We start from the raw sequence: 20234 nt of genomic DNA, 5'->3' as shown, positions 1-20234 counted from the left end.
ATTTGCCTTAATGTATCTGATCTGTTCAACAAATGGTGTGAAGCCTTAACAGATAACACATAGCATGCTTTGAGATGCATCACATGAGTGAAACTATCATCATTTATTACAGACAGGTGAGTTTTGTGAATCATAACCTGGACGTGGATATGCAGCAGTGGTTTGTTTAGCACAAAATCCTCTGGTTTTAAATTCTGAATGTATTTCATGTGCCTGGACCCACCAGTCCCCTGCCCTGCTCCAGGGATGCATTCAGTGACCTTTGTATTGTTAGAGCACCGTCAATGGAAATGATGCTATGAGCTATGGGATTTAGCCCTGATTCCTCCAGAGAAAATAATTTCCTTGTCGTTTCAATTTGTTTTCTAGCTTTCCCTTCAGAAACCAGCCAGTGCTCCCTCCACATTCTTGACTTCACTTAATTGCCTGAAAAAATATATTTTGGAAGATCTGCTTGTTTTATTTTATGAAGTTATTCTGAGTTCTCCACTCTGCTCGTATTTCCTTATTACAGCGCTCTCTACTCTTCCTGAGTGTGGCAATAAATCAGTGTTATCTGGTCTCCAATCCTTCAACATCTTGAGAGCTTCCATGGGCAATGCTGGTACTGTCCTCTCATGTGACTGAGGCTTTATTTGTGCCTTGCCCTCAGTCTCAGGCCAGTTCTGAGGCTGCAGCGTTGGTCTCATGGGGCAGTGACACTTTGCTCCTCACCAGAGCCACCTAGGTCAGTGAGCAAGAAGAGAACACACAATGGTTTTGCTTGTTTTCTCATGCCGTAATAGCTTTGGCTTGAGTTTCTTGCTGCAAACGATGGTCTGAAAGGTTTCTGGTCAACATGAATAAATTAATAAATCCACGCTCATGTCCCTTTAAGTGTTGTACATGGCTGCAGCAATTAGCAGCTGTTCCCTCTGTAGATTCTCTGCGTGTGGGATAATTATTTCATATTTATCTGCACTGTTCAACAGCTCATTTCTGCAGCTGCAGTTTCTTGTGTCATGCAGAACTTCTGGAAGATAGTTCTAGCTGTCCTCATGGCTTGCTTTGCTTCTGAACCTGGGGAAGCCTTCTGTCCTTTGTGGTTTTCTGTTGCATGAAGCAGAATCTGAATATTACCTTGAGGATAACCGTCCCATCTGATTTATTCTCCTGGCATTTTAGTGACAGGTCAAAGACAAAAGCGTTGCGTGTACTTGCAGAGCAATGCTGCAGCTGAAGCTTTTTAAAGGGCCGTTATTGAATCTGTCGTATGCAGAGCTGTGCAGCCGTGCTGTCCTCCTGCAGCTGACCTTCAAAAACCTGCTCCAGAACTTTGAGCCAGTGATTTGTGTGACGTGTCATGTTATTTCTATGGCAAACCTAATTCTACAGATGACCTTAGTGCAAATTAGTCAGAAGAAAGCATTGTTCCTTGGTTAGTACCGAGGTGATCCTGAGCACGGGCACAGTTGGGTTGTGTGGACTTGGACAGGGTCTGATGGGTCATAAAAAATGATGGTGCTTGTGTCTGTGGATCAGCATAACTCCTCCTGCAGTGAAACCCAAATGAAGGGAACCACTTTGGCCTGATTCATATATATCCCTGCATCTGAATGTTATGCCACTGTAAAACAAGATACTAGGGGATAAAACTTTAAAGGTTGGTAATAAAAAGGTAATAAATGGGATATACAATAGACTGATGGGAAACTTCATTTATTTCCCTGAGTTACGGATGACCTCATAACTCATGTGTGGTGGAGCAAAGTGGAGTTATGAAAGTCATGAAAGGTCATCAATAACAAGTGGAAATAAATGAGTTAGTCCATTGTGTTTTCTGCTTGCATACATCTCTGGTGATAGATATGACAGCAGTGTTTGGGCTGATGAGGCTCAGGAGGAGTGGAGCTGGGAGCATCCTGCCTACAACTCGCTTCTATCTTCTCTATCACAACTGGGGGACAAGGAGAAGTTCCTCTGAAATGGAAAAGAGGCCAGAAAGGTGCCAGCAAAGTGTGTGTGGGTGAGTTGTTGCCCTTTTCTCTTAGGCATCTGTAGTGCAAATGCTAAAGTCATGGCTTGGAGCCATGATGGAGCACCTGGTGGGAAGGCAGGGCCAGTACAGGGGAGCTCAGGTGTATGCAATGCAGCTGAGTGACCAGAAGGACTGAAGGATCCACCCCTGTCCAGACGTTACTTAAGGACTGACAGTGGAGCTGAGGTATCTTGCTGGATGTTCCTGCTTATCTGAGGTCATAAACCAATTGTTGCACTTGGGTTTATGCTCATTTGCTTCAGCCTAGGGCTTTGCCACCCTGCTATCATTGCTGTACTTTCCATCATATTATAGTGTTACAGGACTGGTCCCACAGGGCAGTGCACTGTTTTGGAACATGTAGCTGTAAAGGGCTTTGTGGCACATGGAAAGGCCAAGCAAGAACCAAAAGACTGCAGCAATGCAGACTCGGATGACTTATAGTGCAGTATAACAGCAGGAGAATGCAGCAGGTCTTGTGATGACGTTTCCTCTGGTGCCAGGCTGTTAGTTCCACAGTTGTATATTTTACTTCAGCCCCCAGTTGCTTCTGAGACTGTTTTTCCAGGTGTGATGGTAACTGTCCCTTCTCTGCCCTTGTGCAAACTTTAGCATAAGCCAAGGTCAAAGCAGAACATCTCAGTCACTGATAGCTCAGACCCTGCTCACATTTTAAGAGCTCTCCAAGAAGGCAGCTGTGTGTACGTAGCAATTCCACCCATAATGGGATTATAAAGTAATCTCAGAGAGGCTGCGAGAGTAACCTTGGGAAATAAGGCATGTGTCTGGTTCTGGTTCAGATACGCTGTGTAACTGCAGCTAAATAACGTCTGTCTCTGCTTTAGCTCGCCATCTGTAAAGCAAAGGGTTTTACGTTCTTTCCATAAAGGAATACTGCTGGGAGGGGGAAAAAAAAAAAACCAAAAACATAAATATATGAATTGTGCAGATATTCTTGTCCTGGAGAACCAGCAACAGAGCAGTACTTGAATGGAAAGTCACCAGAGGAAACTAAGAGAACATTGTTTTGATGAGTCAGTTAAAGAGCCAACACTCTTCCTGCTGACAGAGGATTGAACTTCAGAATTTGGTTAGAAGGCACTGTTTTGCTGACAGTACTGTCTTTCAAAGGACATACAAAATCAACACCTGACCATCTGTAGTCATTTAAGATTCACCCAGAACACTTTGCAGCAGAAGAGCTGTTGTCAACCTTGACATCTGGACAAATGCCAATGTCTCCTACTCTGTATTAGTCACCCTGCGTAAACCAATGCATCCTCTTCAGTCCTGTAGTACCCTCTTGAGTTCTTGGGCATTTGCTGCATTTCATGCTTCAGATGTGGGTCTCCCACTGCAGCCTGCAGCAAACTTAGCCTCAGTAACGTGGTCCTCCTGGAGCTTCAGACATAGAGTCTTCTCAGGACTGTTAACCAGCGACCAGCCCACATGTGGATTTTCCCCTGGTGCTTTGGCAGAGGTGGCACCAAGAGCCTCCTTGGGTCAGTGCTCAGGGACACACAAGGACGAGGGCATGCAGTGCTGCTGGGCAGAGCCCTCGTGCTGTATATGAGCAGGGCTATGGAGTTCTGCCTCCTGACCTTGGTTGATAAGCATGCATTTTCCTTCAACGTGTCCTAAATTTGGATGAACATTTCATACCTTCAGCCATTGCTAAGTGAAAAATCTAGAATCACATAGAAAAATAGCTTAAGCCATTTTCCACAGAGCAGTAGTCAGTAGAATGTATTAGAGATGATATTTCTGTGCTGCCTTGCTTGACAGTATTGGGGAGCAGTGATTTACCTGGTTTGGTGTCCTTGGCTTTTCTCCTTCATTCAATCACTGTTATCTGTAGCGTGGGAATAAAGGCTCGGTTCAGTTTGAAAGGAGCAGTTCTGCAGTGGTTTATGAATGCTTTGTTTGCTCGAACATCTGACATATATTACTCTGAATCATTAGGAGCCTTTTTTCACAATATGTCCCTGACTTCAGTACTTCATCCTTGACAATACTTATATGAGCATTGTTCTTGATTTATGTTGAGTGTTAATGATTTGAAGTGCGTGAAGTACAACAAAATCACCCTAGTTTTGGGGGTGGGGGTGTAAAATTATGAGGATAGCAGTGCTTTAATTTGGGGCTAAGAGCAGAGGTTCCTGTGCAAGGCAGCCCTTGGTGTGTGGTTTGGGACAACGCTGCTGTGCTTTGAGGTCAGATGCACTCAGTGGCTTAGTGAAAAGGGGTGAACAACTGCAGCCCTCCGTCTGACCTAGACCTGGACTGAAGGAGCAATATCTGACCAGCAGTGCTGGTGTTTTGCTGTGCTGCTCAATGAAGACGTAGTGAAGGGAAGGACAGAGAAACTGGAGGTTTGGAAAAAGGTGAAACATGACTGTAAGACAAATGACAGAGTATTCTTGTCACTTGGTTCCAATAGCATAATTTCAGTAATTATTATCGAATCTCTTCCACTTAGAATTAATAACTGCTAGAAACAGTCAGTCTTCAGGCTGTTTTCAGTGTGTTTGAACAAAGCTTTGCACCAAGAATCCCTGGTCATGGTTGAGCCTTTTTGGCGTGCTGTCTCTCCAGACCTTGTCAGGCATTGTCTGCTGTTGGATGTGAGATGGCTTTGAAGGGATACAAGCCACAAAGGACTGTACATCAATTAAAGTACAGCAGAACGCCGTTCACCAAATGCCCTGCAGGTATGTGTTATATCTTAGTGGCTGAATGTCATGTTACATTTGTGAAAATCAGTCCATTATCAAAGCAGTGATTTACACAACGGATTATACTTACTGGCAAAACACAAACCAGGCACTGATCTTGTTAATACTCAGATTGGCTGTAGGTTTTATGTTGGAAATCTTTAATTTTTGCTTTATCATCGTGAGCCATAGCTACACTTTAATGCTGTGTTCTGAGGTTTTCCTATCTCAGAGCTGTTATTTAGATAAGATACTAGCAAAAGCAATCGAGGCAGCAGTATTTGAGATAGTGGCTGTTTATGGTGCACTTATTTGTATCCGACCTTTGGTGAGTGAATGAATGCATTCTGTTTGTGTGGCTCTGCACAGCTGTATACAACAGAGGGGAGAGAAGCTCTGCTGCAGCAGGTGAGGAGGGCTGCTCAGGTAAGAGCCAGCCCTGAGGAAGGGACACTGCTTTGATCACTCCTGTGATGATGCTGCCTCAGTCCCACATGGAGATTTCATTCCTTGTAAGTGCTTTAAGGATGTAATATAGCAGCGCAGTGGCTGTACCTGGGGGTTGAGGTCTGTGTGTGCCTGTGTGTACAGTGCAATGGGAAAGATGTTTTGTAAATGCCAGCATGTGGGTTTGCAATCTGGGCACAATGGTGAGCCCTGACCAGACAGGTGCAAACAAACCTTCCCAAGTCAGCTGATAGTTCTGCATTAATAGTTGGTCAGGAGTTGGTCAGGTGTGTTAGGAGAGATGAGTCCCACCCAGCCTTTCCTTCCCCCCCGTGGCTGAGCCCAGCATGTTCTCACTGCCTTTTTCAGGGGCAATACACCCACCGAATGTTTGTACTTAGGAGTGAATTGTTTCTTGGAAAAACAGAGCATCTGGTTGGCAATATTTGTGATGAGTTCTGTGCCAAAGATCTTAAAGGAAGTATCCCCAGACTCTTGATGTGATGAATGTTGTTGTTTGTGGCACTCAGCATATGGTCGCTTTGCTAGCAAATAATTTAGCATTAAACAAGCTTTCATTTGGTCCACTCAGTTTCTTCTGGGCTGCTGTAAATCAAATATTTATTTAAGGACTGTATTTGTATTTATGTTACAGACTTAACCAGGAGTAGATCATGGTATATAAAGCAATGTGTGCTCCTCAAATTTTGTGTTTATTGAGCTAATTCCAATTTGTGATGGTTAAATGTCAGTAAGGTGTGGACCTATTGCAAGGGACCTGGAGAGTCAGTATTTAACACCAGATAGCAAAATGAGAGAAGTGTCAGTGCAGTGGGCCCACCTGCAGAGGGTGGTTGGAAGCACAGAGCTGATGAGATGCAGTTGATTGGGTCCGAGAAGGGAATAATTTGACACCCCATCCCTGGATACTTTCAGGGCAAGGCTGGATCGAGCCCTGGGCAATCTGATTGAGCTGGGATGTCCCTTTTTGTTGCAGGGAGTTGGACTAGATGACCTTCAGCAGTCCCTTCCAACTCATAAGGATTCTTGGATAATTTGGAAGGAGCAGTGGAAATGGCTGAGGCCCTGGGCAGCCTGATATGGTGGGTAGCAGCTCTGCCCATGACAGGGCTTGGGACTGGATGAAACGTAAGGTTCCTTCCAGCCCAACCGTTCTATGATCCTATTAAATATTCCCATTGTTTACATGCTGTTGGATTGGAACAGGTGACTGAAGCACTCTTTGCATCCAGTTGGCGTGATGAGGTGGGGCTGGGAGTACCATGGATCGGCAGCCTGAGTTCATCTGAGCTTCAAGGAATGAAGCAATGGGGAAGGGAGACCAGGATGGGGTGAAGGAAGCTGGGTGCCAGCAGGAGGACTGGCATGGTGGCAGCTGGGGCTCATCAGGACTGAGAGGTGTTGGTGCTGTGATCCAACTGTGAGGTTGCACAGCCTCTGAGAGCAAATGTTAAAGGTGATTCTGAAGGGGATTTAACAGCAAAGGATATTAGGGAATGAACATGAAGAAATGCATCATTTCAGCTGTCAGAGCCAAATGTGAATAGTTTAAAATAAAGTCGAGGATATAAGATAGGAAAACCAAAGTGCTGACATAGCTGCTCTGTAAACAAGTGGTCTGCTCTATTCTGCAGGAAAGAGAAGGGACTGCAGCCTTGTACTGCCTATGTCCCACAGCTGCTGCCCTGCAGCTTGGCCCTGCTGGTGCTTGAGGTTACATGCTGTGGCATTTGTAAGAAAGAACTGCTCCTATAAATCATTTTGCTCTGAAGATTTCAAAGGTTCAAGAAGCTGATGTTGTTGGTCGGTACACAGAGAGTACTGGTCTCACTGGGCTTTGCTGCCATATCATGCTTTTCAGAATGCCTTTTCGTATGATAGCACAGATGATTTGTTTTCCCTGTTACTTCCAGCGATGCAGCATTTATCATTCTTGTATTACTGGAATTTAAGTTGCAGCAGTCGCTGCGAATCTCTGCTTCAAAGTACTTTCGTATAATTAAATTTCAGTTTTATATGTGGATTTTATCTGTAAACCTCTGAGGGATTTTAATGAGAAATCCACAGACATGACATGCCTCTGGCTATTTGCATGGCTCCTATTGCCTTGGATGCTGAGAAATCTTTCCAGATGGATTAATTCTTCCTCAGGCTGTACTGCAGGGAAACTGAGGCATCCCCAACTCTGACCCTCTCTGTAGAGCCTCTTCTCAGCCCTTTATTGTCCATCCTGCAATTCCCTGCAGAGACAAAACCCAGGGGAATGCCGGGCTTTGAAATGCTGCTTCAGTATTGTGCAGCGGATCCACACTGCCAGCCTGGCCCCTTCTGCAGGTTCTTAAAAGCCCCTGAACTGCGTGGGATTGGGCTGGCAAAGGTTTAACTGGGACAAAAGATGTGCTGAGAGCATGAAGCGGGGGATTTTCTTCAGGGGCTGCTCTTTGTGCTTTGGTTCCATTCACCCTCCTCACCAGAAGGAAATGTTATTTTTAATTATCTGTTTCTTGCCAAATTTCTTCTGTAATTTCCGACTTTCCTCTACCCTTTGTGTTTGCAAGATATGAAGGGCATGCACGAGAGTGCTGATGCAAAACTTCATATCAACTGATGTTTTTAAAACAGGAGATGCTATCTGGGGTGCTGCTGCAGCACAGCCTTGCTGTGCCTTAGCCTTGGCAGAAGGTGAATGGCTTTGCCCCATCCCTGGAGGCACCCAAAGCTGTGGATGGGCCCTGGGCAGCCTGACTTGGTGCAGGGCAGTCAGCCTGGAGCAGGGAGATCAGGGAGAGCTGTGAGGTCGCTTCCAGCCCTACCATGCTGTGATTCTGTGAGTTTAAGTACAGTACAGTTCTCCCAGGCAAATCTTTGTTTCCAGAGCTGCGTATTGCTGCAGCATACATCAGATTGGGCTGAGGCCTGCCCTTCCAGATGCTTCCTCTGGGCATGCTGAGCTCAGCCTGGGGTAGCCAGGCCCTCCCATCAGCCATCCTACTCCACAGCCTAGAGGAGGCATTTCCATACACCACACTGTGAGCCTGGAGCATGTGGCAGAAATAGCTGTGTATGCCTTTGAGTTGTTGATTTTTCCCCCAGTTACATAACAGCAATTTACAAATGAAATGTGCTCTGATTTTACACTGCTGGCTCGAGAGCAAGGTTGCTGTTGGTATGGAAAAGCACCAAAGAAGCCTTCTGGGGAGGCTGAACTCTCACTTGAATGAGGCAAAACCCAAGTGAGCAATGGCTGGAAGATGAAGGAGAGGGATGGAATAGCTCCAGTTGGATGGAGTGAGCCTGGAATAGCTGAGTCCTTGTGTTTTGTTAAGTGTCCTGAGCATGGCCACAGTCAGAAAAGATGCCAGATCTGTGTAATCACCACAGCTAAGTTTGCAGTCATCCATACAAAGAGCAATGAAAGCTCCGTGAATATTATTACGAATGCTTATTTACAACTTGAGAGTGTGGTATCATTGATTCGAGGGTTTATGAATGCAGTATATGAGAGAGTATGAAGGAAATAAATAGATCCCATTTGAAATGCTTGGGGTTTTTTTAGAAACCCTTAATCTGGGCTTTAAAAGCAGTGTGAGCCCTTTTTCTCAGCTCCTTGTTTCCTGGTTCATGCATTTTTCAGTTTATCACATTCATTGCATATTGCTGGCCCAGACCCCGAAGTGAAATGACTGGGGAGGATAAGATTGCAGCCATTCAGTGAGGCCATTTCAGGGGTCTCAATGCTGTTGCACTGCATGGGAATCCTTCCTGAACCCACATACCCTGCAGCCCGACTCTGCTCTATTTGCTAAGTAATTTACGTACACATTACAGTGGTTCCCACAAGTCATGCTGTACTTAATGATCTGACAGCATTTCCATGATAAACCCTAGGGGTTTATAGAGCAACCATAAAAATTCACTCCAGGGAGAAACCTGGCATGCCATGTCCCATACCAGAAGCTCTTTTTTTTCTGCCGTAAATCAGGTATAAATCAGTTCAGCTACTGTGGCTTATTGAAGTTCAAAAATAAAAAAGTCCAGTAGTTTCATGTTTTTTGGACCTCTGAATTTCTGAAATACCTCATTTTAAATACAGGTAATGACTGCTCTTGAAAGTTCCATGCCTTTAGATGAACCATTCTAAAGAGTTCCCATTTTGAAGCTAGGGAATTGCTGATGGAAAGGCAAAATCTGCCGTGCTCCCAGTAATGCTGATCCTTGGAATAGGACTTTTGCTCGAGGCAGCTCTTGCTTTTGGGGTGGTGAAACTGCAGTTGCTACCAATGGTTTCTTTCAGTTCCAATTGGATGTAGTAAAGTGCAGAACTACAGAGAGCACGTGAAGCTTCACACCTGTCCCAGACCATCATGTTCTTTTTTTCCTGTGTGTTCAGTGGAAAACTTTGCTACTTTGGTTCTTGGGAGGATGCTTTTGACTCTTAAAAGAGAGAAATCTTTGGAGCCAAGTGTTAGAACGATCACAACTACCAGAAGTAGTGATAAGACCGTTATCAGGCCATTAGCAATTCTACCTTTCAAATTAATAAATTGACTGGGAAAGTGCATGGCTGTTACAGGACACTGTTGACACAACATGGGAATAATTTATCAAAAATTAATCATATCAACACTGCTCTCAATATGTGGGAAATAAGAATTCAAAATAAAAACAAATGCATTTATGTAAACTAGTCTCTAAAATAGACTACTTGTGCCTATTTACATAATGAATCCATCACTTATCACCCCCAGGAGATTAGATAATTAAGCACTGAGCAACTTATATTTATTCATGTACTTTCAAGAATGAATGAATTATCCCTTTCTGCACAAAGTGAATGTTCTCTGATTAATAACAGGAGGACAGGGATGGGATTTTACAATGGGAAGTGTACTGCTCGTTTTCTTAAAGAGAAAAGAAATTGATCTTTAGAATACAGTGCATCAAGATGCTGTTTTTGATTGAAAGTCAATATAAATGGTTTTAGCAAGCTTGTTAGCAGTGTGAACACTCTTGACACAACTTCATGTGGCAAAGCTGGGCTGAAGAATACAAGAAGGCATTGCAATATTTCCTTATTATCTGCTTCTCTCTTGTGTTGAATCTTGGATTCCTTGTCACAAAGGTGTTAGAAGGGTGTCCAGACTTGACAGGAATGTGAGACAGGGTCTCGTCCTGCAGCACGGTGCTGGATATCAATGAAGATTTGCATGTATTTATACCAGATTCTGCAACAAGACAAGCTGCAGGCTTCCTGTGCCATGCTGGAACCTGCCTGGGGAGCTCTCACCCATGGCCTTTGTGAGTAATGACAGAAGAAGGCTTGAAGTGCTGAATTCTCTCATACTGCTAGAAATATAATTATGCCTTTTTATGACTTAGGAAACAGCATTACTAATTTAGTGGAGAATTTACAATAAGATACTTCCTGAAGTAGCATGCCCAAGGTCCCGAGGATTTATAAATTACATTAAGAACTTGAATTATTACAGCTACAAAATATAGCTGGAGTATGAGCATTCCTACTTAGCATTAGAAATCATTTTGTTATTCACGTTAATTAAGCCTCTAAGCCTTAGAGGAAGGCTGTGAAGTGGTCGCTCTTTTCCTGGGAAACCAAACTCTCTGAGCATCCCATGGAGGGCTGTGGGGTCACCCGGAGTCCTGGTGATGTTCTTTGCAGGTTGTAAGGCCAGAATCCCGATCCCATCCCTTGCTCTGAACCCAGGTGGGAGCTGTTGGAATTCTCCGGATTAATTAATTGTGAACAACTTGAATCGAGTTCATTAACAGCTCTAATGTGGTTAATTAATAACACAAACATTCCCGGTAGCATGATTGGCTTTCCCATAATTCAGGGTTGGTGTTTGGAAAATGGAGTTTTCATCTCGGGTTGAGTGATGGATAATCCTTCACCGCCAGCAGGCAGGTGAGGGGATGTAAATACTGCTGGAGAGGGCGGGCTTGTCGAGCCTTAATCTCCAGCAAACTGTGTTAACATGGCAACATTTCTCCTGAGCTGGTCCTGGAGGCAGCCACTGTGACAGCTTTGCATGAGCGCACAGACCCGGGGTGATTTGTTCAGCAGTGGTGTTATTAATTCATTTATTTGCTCTAGGAGTAGGGTAGAAACTAAATCATGGGGTGTTTGGAAAATACTCTATTGCTAATCTGAGTATTTTATGTGTGTGAAGCGCTGTTTTGCACATTCAGATCCACTGTGAACTGCCCTTAATATTTGCAGTGAGTACATCCCATCCCAGACAGTAACAGCTCATGTTGGGGTCATTCTTTGGCTGGTCAGACCTCATGGTCAGTTGTGTTGTACCTCACCTACAGCACACTCATTTTAAAATCCATTTAGTCAGTCTCAACTTGTCCCACTGCTGGGAAAGCGTGATGTGTTTGGGGCTGCATTACCCAATGCTCCATTTCCCAAGCTAAACGTCCGTGTGAGCTAATTTGGAGGTGAGGATCTATGCATGAGACTTCTGTAGCAGTGAGTTCTCCCATCCCTCGCTTCCAGCAGTGCTGTGTTTTGGTATGTTGTGTACTGTCCAAGAGCCAGTTATAAGACTAAAGAATTATTTCCTTGTCCCTTCAGCATAATTTAAGCAATAAAGTCCTTTGCTCCCTATTCTGGTCCTCCTAAAACAGATACCCATGAACAAATGTAGCAATGATTAAAGGTGGTAACAATGTATTAAAAATATTTTTTTTCTTTAGGTTTAAGTGAAAAGATCTAATTAATGATATGAAGCACTTTAAAAAGACATGAAATCTTTTTCTGCATAGTGTAGCATGAGCAAAGGCACGCAGGGAAACGACATTTACTATGTAAATTATCTCTACGCCGTGCTAAATCAATGAGTTTTCCTCCATAGATGCTCATTCCAGGTTGCTCCCTATAATGACCTCAATTATACATGTCTTCATTGTGAAATTATGATTGCCTTTGGCGGGCTGCAAATGACAGCAGAGGAAAGATTTCCGTGATAAAACAGCACAACAAGTAATACCTGCGTGCATTAGTATGCAGAGCGTGCCGAGGTGCAGCGCAACTCCTGCTTCAGAGCCTTAAGAAATAAAATTGGAGAGGAGGAGGGGTGTAGGAAAACATTTGGCAGTATCTTCCTTTTCTTAACAAGAAAAGGAATTAGTGAGCCTTCACCACGTCAAACTTGTCAGCATTGCATCTGGGGTTGCAAGACATTTAAATGGCGGCACGGCTGCGAGGTTGGCCTAATGGTCTTCACTGCTCTGCAGCTCCTCTGAGTGGGGTGTAGCAGCAGAGAGAAGAGCTGTGAGGAGCAGGGTTTCCCTGAACCACCCTCCTGCCCTGACCATGGGGGGCCATCCTGGCCTCTTTTTAGTGACCGTGATTTAATTTGGAATTAAAATGTCTTAGGCAAACATGGTTGCATCTGTTCCTTCCTGAAGCTGATTGTTACTGAGGCGGTACCCCTGTCTTGAGCTACCTAAAGTTGAGTCGCAAGTGTTGGGATCTCATTCCCCTGTTGGTGGCAGATGGGTTACAAGAACCACTTTTTCCTCTCCATGCTATTTCGCTTCAGATGACATATCAATGAGGAAAACAAGGTTTGACATGGCTTGATGAATGCAGTAAGCTAGGACTGATACTTAGAGAATCCATGGAATGTATACAGAGCTACTGTGCTTACAGTGCCTGCAGAATTTCCCAGTGAACTTGAAATTGTCCCATTTTAGGACTAGATTCCATTCCAGCCTGCGTTCTGCATGTGAGTGTGTTTTGAATATTACCCATTCATTCTGTTTGGTTTTTATGTGTGTGGTAAAAAATCCTTTTATCTCGTAAAGATTCTTAAAATAAAATGAGAAGCTCAATACTTAATCTAGACATTTCTACCCAAAATCATTATGGTGACTTGAATAATTTGTAGGACCAGTGTCAGACTGTTTGAGGTCTGCAGCTTAAGTACAAGAGTCTGATTTTTCTAAGAAGATGCGTGTTCTTACACCAAGGAGCACAACTTTCATCTCCTCTCAGGGCTTCTCTCTTTCCATCGCAAGGCACCTGGTTAAGTGCATTTTTTTCTAGTGATGCCAAGAAAGTTGTGACTAAAACCAGACAACATAATCCTCTATTAATGGAAAGACTTTTAAAAGTCAGTGTGGTCATGATAGGATGCCTTCAAATATATTCCATAGAAGTATTCAAGGGGAGAATGTGATTATTTAAGTGATCTATATTACATACATGCTGTAGTCTAAGTCCCATCTTGCCCTTATTCAGTTCCTTTACAAGTGTGTAAGGGAAACTGTTGATCACAGCCTGAACCTTTGGTTAACCATCTGAGGCAAGTGATGAGTCAGCTGAGGGAGCACAGGTGAAGGTAATTCAGCTGTGCTCCTGGAAGGGGTGGAGCTTGACTCCATCTCCTCTAGACTTCATTTAAGGGCTGACCACCACTAAGGCAGAATCTCTTTCTGGAGATTGCTCCTTTGTGGAGTTTTTGTGGTGAGCTTCAATATTGGTGAGCATCCATCTCAACTGAAAGCCTCAGCACTGGTGAGTCTTTTCTTAGATACCCTCTGGCTATCCATTCACTTTGTAATTACAACTACATGCTTGTATTATTCCAACTATACACAAGTGGCAGCCACCCAAGTTGTCTTCTTTAGGAACTACTGGAGCTCAGGGACTGGGCAGTGTGAGAAACAGTGCGTGGAGTTAAGGAGAACAGCAGTAAGAAATATAAATAATTCTCATAACTGAATAACCCTTTATTTCATTTTCATCAAGAAAAGATGGTCCTCATTAGCCCTACTTTGTGCTACAAATTATTTTAATTATTGATTCTTTATCCTGTCAAGCATGTTCCAAATATTTTTATTAATAAAAAGGGAGCTCTTTTTAATGCAGAAAGTGACTGTTAGCTGTACCTCTATGGGGTTTACATGCTTCAGGCAGGTGGGTGAAGGCAGAGGGCTGGGGCACTGCATCGTACTGACCTGTACACTGACCCCAGCATGAGGCCTCCTCCAGCTGGTACCTGAGGGTGATGCCTAGTGAGATGGTTAATGAGGTGGTGTTTAATGAGGTGTTCGTTCCTGGCTTTGCTGCTAACCTGACCATGGGTGGGCAATGTTCTCCTCTTCGTGTTCCTCCTCTGTCACTCTGTTTAGGCTTTAAGATTTCAGGGGGATAAAAGTTTGATGTCCTGACTCTTCCTGTGTTTTTCCTATGTGAGTGACTGCACCCCAAATACAAGCATGATGTTGGTCAGACTTCCCTATTTTTTGATCAATGCTACAGCTGTTTATTTTAACTCGTGGTGTTTCTAAGCAGTGTTAGGAATATTAAGTGGGAGAACAGCTTGTGGCTGGCAGACACGGTGTGCAGTGTATTGATCTTTGCAGCCCTAAATCAGCCTCAGACCTCCGGTAGTGAATATGGTTTGTGGCACACTGAATTGACTCCTTGCTTGGGTGGAGAAGGGATGCAGAGCTGCTCAGTACTGCTGCGCAAGTGGGTTCTGCAGAGGGCCTCACAATCAGCAGGTGAAGCCCTGAAGTGAGTCTTGTCAGCTGCCCGAGGTTGTGGAAGGCATCAAATATTTTTGTGAACAGGTATTTTCAAGAGTTTTAAAAGCAGATTTTCGTGTAGAGGGTATGAAGAGATGGAAAATGTTCCTTGAAGGAGTAGGTGCTGGGTTTTGTTCAGTGCATTTCTATAGTGGAGGCCACGTGAAGAGGATTTTACCACCAAAGCTGTTAACTCTTAAGGCAGTATCACATCTTAAGCTGTGACTTGAAATGATAAAAATAGTGTTTGCAGTTGCTGGAAGTCAGCAGAAGAAAGTGCACGAGGTGTTTAAATCTTCCCAGTGCGGAGACACTGCAAGTGATACGCAGATCTGGTGTGGGTCACACTGCAGATACAAGAGAGTGAGCCTGATGAGTAGGGTAACTGCCAGCTGGTGCAAGGAAGGGAATAACACGAGCCCACATGGTGTTTTGTAGTGTCAGTGCTGCTGCACTTGGTTTTCTTAAAGCACGCAGCCTGGGGCAAGGCAGCATTCATCTCTTTCATCCCTGTTTGACTGCAGCCAGTGCCAGCAGGATGAGGACAGAGGGGCTCATTCCCCAGACCAAGTTTCTGTCTTGGCTGAGACAGCATAATGCCAGTGGGCTGTGAGCATTCATTGCTCTGCTCAGTGGGAAAGCTTCCCTCCTGGCTTTGTTGCTTAGAGATTTTTTTTACATCCAACTCCTTGCAGAAATCTTTCAAAGTTATCCCTGGAATGGCGAAGAAAGGGAACCTTGGTGCTATTTGGTGTTATTCCTTTGCAGAGGTGGTTCAGCTCAGCCTACCTGAGGAGCAGCGTGTCAGCATCACCACCATCACAGTGGGCCTCAGCACCATCCTGACATGCAGCATCCGTGGGGCACTGAGGCCACCCATCATCTGGAAGCGTAACGGCATCATCCTCAACTTCCTTGACCTGGAAGACATCAATGTAAGTCCTGAGTTAGTCCTTCTTGTGTATTGAATGTGGCTTCATTTAACAGCTTTTGAAGGGAACAAATTTTGTCTCGTTATTGTCATGGAAAACAAAGCTGGTGCGATGTTTTGTGTTTATGGTAATATCTTTAATCAAAACATCTGAAAGAGTGGGTACTTGAAATGCTCAGGTTACTGCAATTTGCTTAGCACTGATACTTCATCCCTTGTTCCTTGTTCAGTTCAGTGCAACCGGAGCAGCCCTGGAAAGCAGGGAAAGGAGCTCTCCACACCATTAACCTCTCGGCTTTCTCATTCCCACTACAGAGCTGCAGGTTCATCGAGAGCATGAAACAACGCATTTATGGCTGGCAGTGAAATCTCTCCCCTATCTAAATCAAATAAATCTGTTTCTCCCCTTTCCCTCGCCTTTCAGCTGCTCCCATCTCTCATTCCTCAGGATTTCTGAGGAGCAGTTTAAAATATGGGGTAATTCAGCAGGGTATGGTGATATCTTGGCAGGAAGGGAGATGAATCTCTTAATCCTCAGTGCTGGTCTGATGTGTTAGTCACAGTTGATAGTAAAGACAATACCTGAGTAATGGCATAAACTTTCTCATTTATTTAATAACATTTAATTATGGAGAGACTGGAAAGTCGTGTTTAAGAAAGAATATGTATATATATATGGTCTGTATTTAATTTCTGTTTGAATTGCAGTACACGGTAAATCAGTTCTTATTTTAATTATGCTATGGAAAGAGCTGATTTATGTTTTTGTTCAGCTCTTGTTAATTTGATGACCACTCAGTTCAGGGTTGTTCCAGCCATAGCTCTCTAAATTGCTGTGTATCTGGGATTGCTGAAATGCAAAAAGTCTTTGTTTTACTCTTTACTGCAACATAACACGTTATTTGTTGCCTCTGCCTCAGTAGGAACTTGGTGCACACCGCAAAAAGTGATTACTGTACACACAAATTCAGTAATTACAGCCATCTAAAATTTTTCTTTTAATCAAAGCAAGAATTACTTTTTTCCAAGTGCATTTCTTGTTGCCTTTTGGAGCATGGCATTAACATGCAGTGTGAAAACAGCAAACGTCCCACTGCAGTGTTGGCACAGGTTTGTAAGGAGCAGTGCTGAGGATGCTTAGGATTGCACAGCCAGCCCAAGGCTTGCAGAGCTGACTGGGTTTCTTCTATCCGTCCATTGGTGCTATGGTTGTGATAATGACTATTGGATCACTGCAATAAAAATACATGGATCCACCACCAAGATGAGATGCAAAAACTGGTTTCCCCTTGTGGAGTGGGGGAGCAGCCAACCTGACAGCTTATGGTCATGTCTAGATATTCTTCAGAACAGATCTACTCAATGCAGATTAAGCTGAGTAAAGATTACACCTACTGCCAGCGTGCTTAATATAATTTATAGCAAGCAAACTTTGTGTGATCTGAAGGTAGAAGGAGCCTTTCTACAGGCAGCAATGTTTGCTGGGTTAATCTGAGGTGCCCAGATTTGAGGCTCAGTTTTGCTGCTGAGCCCCACCGAGCTAAAGGTGAAAGTCAGCTGTTCTGAAATCTTATTTCCTTGAGCCTCCAGAAGATGAGGGTAGGAATAGAATCTTTTGGCTCAAACTAATGAAAATTCCAGGCATTTGTAGGGTCTGTATGAGATTTTGGTTATGATCACACTGATCTTAAGAGAGTGTTTGGAGTTGGTGTGTGAGTGGAGCACAGGATGGCAACTGGGGAAGTGGAGCACAGTGGCATCCCTGAAGGATAGCATGTGACTCTGAGGCTTCGTTTGTAACCCAACTATTTTAATTGAGATTGGAGCAGTAAATTTTCAAGCTCAAATGCCAGTTCCTTCATAATTTAGTGCTGGCTTGAGTGGACTTCTGGTTTACTTATGAGTAATTCACTTGAGCATTTGTTGCTAAATGCTGGGAGGACTTGGGTCCTCAAACACAAACTGGATCCTGCATAATTACACACTCCCTGGACAGTCCCATGCAATAGCAGGAAAAAATATATATCATTTTTGATCTGTTTGAACTAATATCACTGAGAAACCACATAAAGAGCACTCGGCTCTTAAAAGGAGGCAAAACAGGATTGATGTTCAGTTTTAATGTTTGATCTGTCAGTTTATGATCTCTTTCACCTTGTCATGTAACACCTGGTGCTATTGCATGTCAACTTTTTTAATCTAATAAACACTTCAACATCTTTTCCACCTTTAATTAAACTTTAAAGCTCTTTATGTTCCATATATACCATTGCCATCTGCATTCTGGTCTGGTGACTTGAGGTGAGACGATCTAGGGACCGTGAACCCTTTATTTCACCCTTCTGGGCAGTGTGTCTGTGGCTGCCCAGGTGGGCTCCTTCATGCTAGGTGCACTTATTGGGAGCTCAGGTGGAGATGGCCCTTTGGAAAGGGGTGAAAACACCTGTGCACACAGTTAGTCCTTGCCTGTAGGCACCAGGGACAGCTGCAGTGTGGGCAGCCCCTTGTGGGTGCAAAGAAGGACATTAACCAATCATCTCTTTAAGGGCATTGACAACAGGAAAGTGAAGGCAGCGTGCTTCTTAATACACTTGAAGTCAGTTAATGAAATTACTTCAGTCTTCTTTTAGAGTGCCTCAAGCAGAAACTCAATTGCATTTCTGCTTTTCACAATAAGGTTAGCAATTTGGCTAATTGGAAGTGCAACAGGAGATTAATTGTACCTTTTTAAGTTCAAGAAAATCCTCCCTGCTCCTGGCACAGTGGTAATCACATAGAAACCTACAGGATATTCATACACTTAGAAAAATCCTTGTATTAGATTTCAATTATGCTCTTTCTCTTCTAAATGCTAATTGAGGGAATCAGATCTAAATATTGGTCCGAGTCAGAAGGAACAGAACTCTTCAGACGTCGTGAGCACAGCAGAGGGAAGGAACCACTGTGAAGTCCTTTGTGGCTTTATTCCCTTAAGATTATTGATAAATGTGATATGAGAAGGTTGCCCGTGTTCCAAATTAATACTGGGAATGAGAAGTTCAACAAAAACCAAAGTAACCTGAAATTTATGCAGAATGGAGAGGCTGAAGATTACTGTCATGCATGGATGTTTATGTGCTTTGCTTAAATCATTTTTGAGATATCTCAAGTGGCAACCAAGTTTTAATAACTTTCCATTTCTCTCTTAATCAGAAGCTTTCATAAGCAACCTTAATAATTTGTCTTGTTGGTGAGGAGCTCTGTTAATGAGTTGTTGCGTAGCTGGTACAAAAGAGCCATCTTAATGGTACATGTAATTAAGTGATCTTTATTGCAAACATTTAAGATTGCTTTTTGCATGAAAATACTATTTATCCATACATTTCCCATCCAGGTTATTTATCCATTATAAATGTTTTTACAGCTGTTCTAGGAAAAAAAAGCCCCATCAACTTTCCTGATGAAGAAAATAACTACAGTGTATCTGAAATGGGTGAGATTGCGATAGCTGTAAATTGATGTTTGACTACAAATAGCAAACTGGTTAAAATGTGTTATCTTTCAGAATAATATACTTCTGCCTCCCAGGGAAAGGCAATATGCTGTCCTAAATCTGTGATTATGAAAGCATTCCTCAATTTGGAAACATAAAAACAACCTCCTCGTGGAGTCAAGTGTATTTATACAGTATTTATAGGGTATTGTTTCATGTGATTTGACATCATCTGGAGAGAAATACATAAATTTATGAACTAAACTTGTAAACAAAAGCTTATCTACAGAAGCATGATGAAAATGTACACAAACAACAGAGAAGAGCGTGTTATCACAAGGAAACAAGTGTAAAAGAGCACAGGTAGGGGGGAATTTGGTGAATTACCAAGTATGTTGCAAGTAGTTTGAACTAATTCATGAGCAGTTCTCATTATTCTTTTCATGTTCTTCTGTACCCCAAAAAATCCTCATCTAGGAGCAAATGCTAGACTCCAGAGCCAGCTCCCCTTAGGGGGAGCACTCAAGGAGTAAAGGCTTTCTCCCAGTCTGATGTAAAAATCAATAGGGGCCCTAAAAAGCATGCTCCTGGGAGCTAATGTGTGGCATATCATTCATTTGCCGTTGTCACTTGTGTGTATAAATTGGCTGATCTTGTAGAAAGTACAGGGAGAGGTGTCCATCTGATGAGAGATCCCCATGCCAACCTCTTTGTGTCTGGAGTGCTCCTCTCCAGAAGAGACGGGTGCCAACTTCACACAGGTTCAGCTGTGTAATGTTTGGAGACCGAAGCAAATGGCCAACCTTATAAGTAGAAGTCACCTGGACCAGATTGCTTGTTAGAACAGTGTGCATGAAGTAGATACGTCCCTGTTGATGGTCTTAATATAATTCCATTGTGTTATGGTTTTGCAATTTGGTTGGTGTTGGTATTCCACATCAGAACACCATGCTAATAATGGGAGTAAAGGGGACAAGTTTTTTTCTGTGAACTGCCTTAATGAGCATGTGGGGAGGGGCACCGGAAGGGAAGTGAGGAAGGGGACGGCGTTGCTGGACCGGCTCCCTG

The 20234-nt window shown here is 43.4% G+C and overlaps 1 protein-coding gene across 6 annotated transcripts in view; it reads left to right on the top strand.

The window, feature by feature from the left end:
• The window catches only part of FSTL4 (follistatin like 4), a 182254-nt gene that overhangs the window by 126510 nt on the left and 35510 nt on the right, over positions 1-20234 (top strand). For all 6 annotated transcript variants that reach the window (XM_032447432.1, XM_015875595.2, XM_015875592.2 and 3 more), the window contains one exon: positions 15532-15698. In XM_032447432.1, the coding sequence (XP_032303323.1) occupies positions 15532-15698 (167 nt within the window). The remainder of the gene's footprint in view (positions 1-15531; positions 15699-20234) is intronic.

Source organism: Coturnix japonica, chromosome 13 (genome assembly GCF_001577835.2).
Source record: "Coturnix japonica isolate 7356 chromosome 13, Coturnix japonica 2.1, whole genome shotgun sequence".
NCBI lineage: Eukaryota > Metazoa > Chordata > Aves > Galliformes > Phasianidae > Coturnix > Coturnix japonica.
The sequence above is the reverse complement of the archived record's forward strand: the minus strand, read 5'-3'. Positions and strand labels throughout refer to the sequence as shown.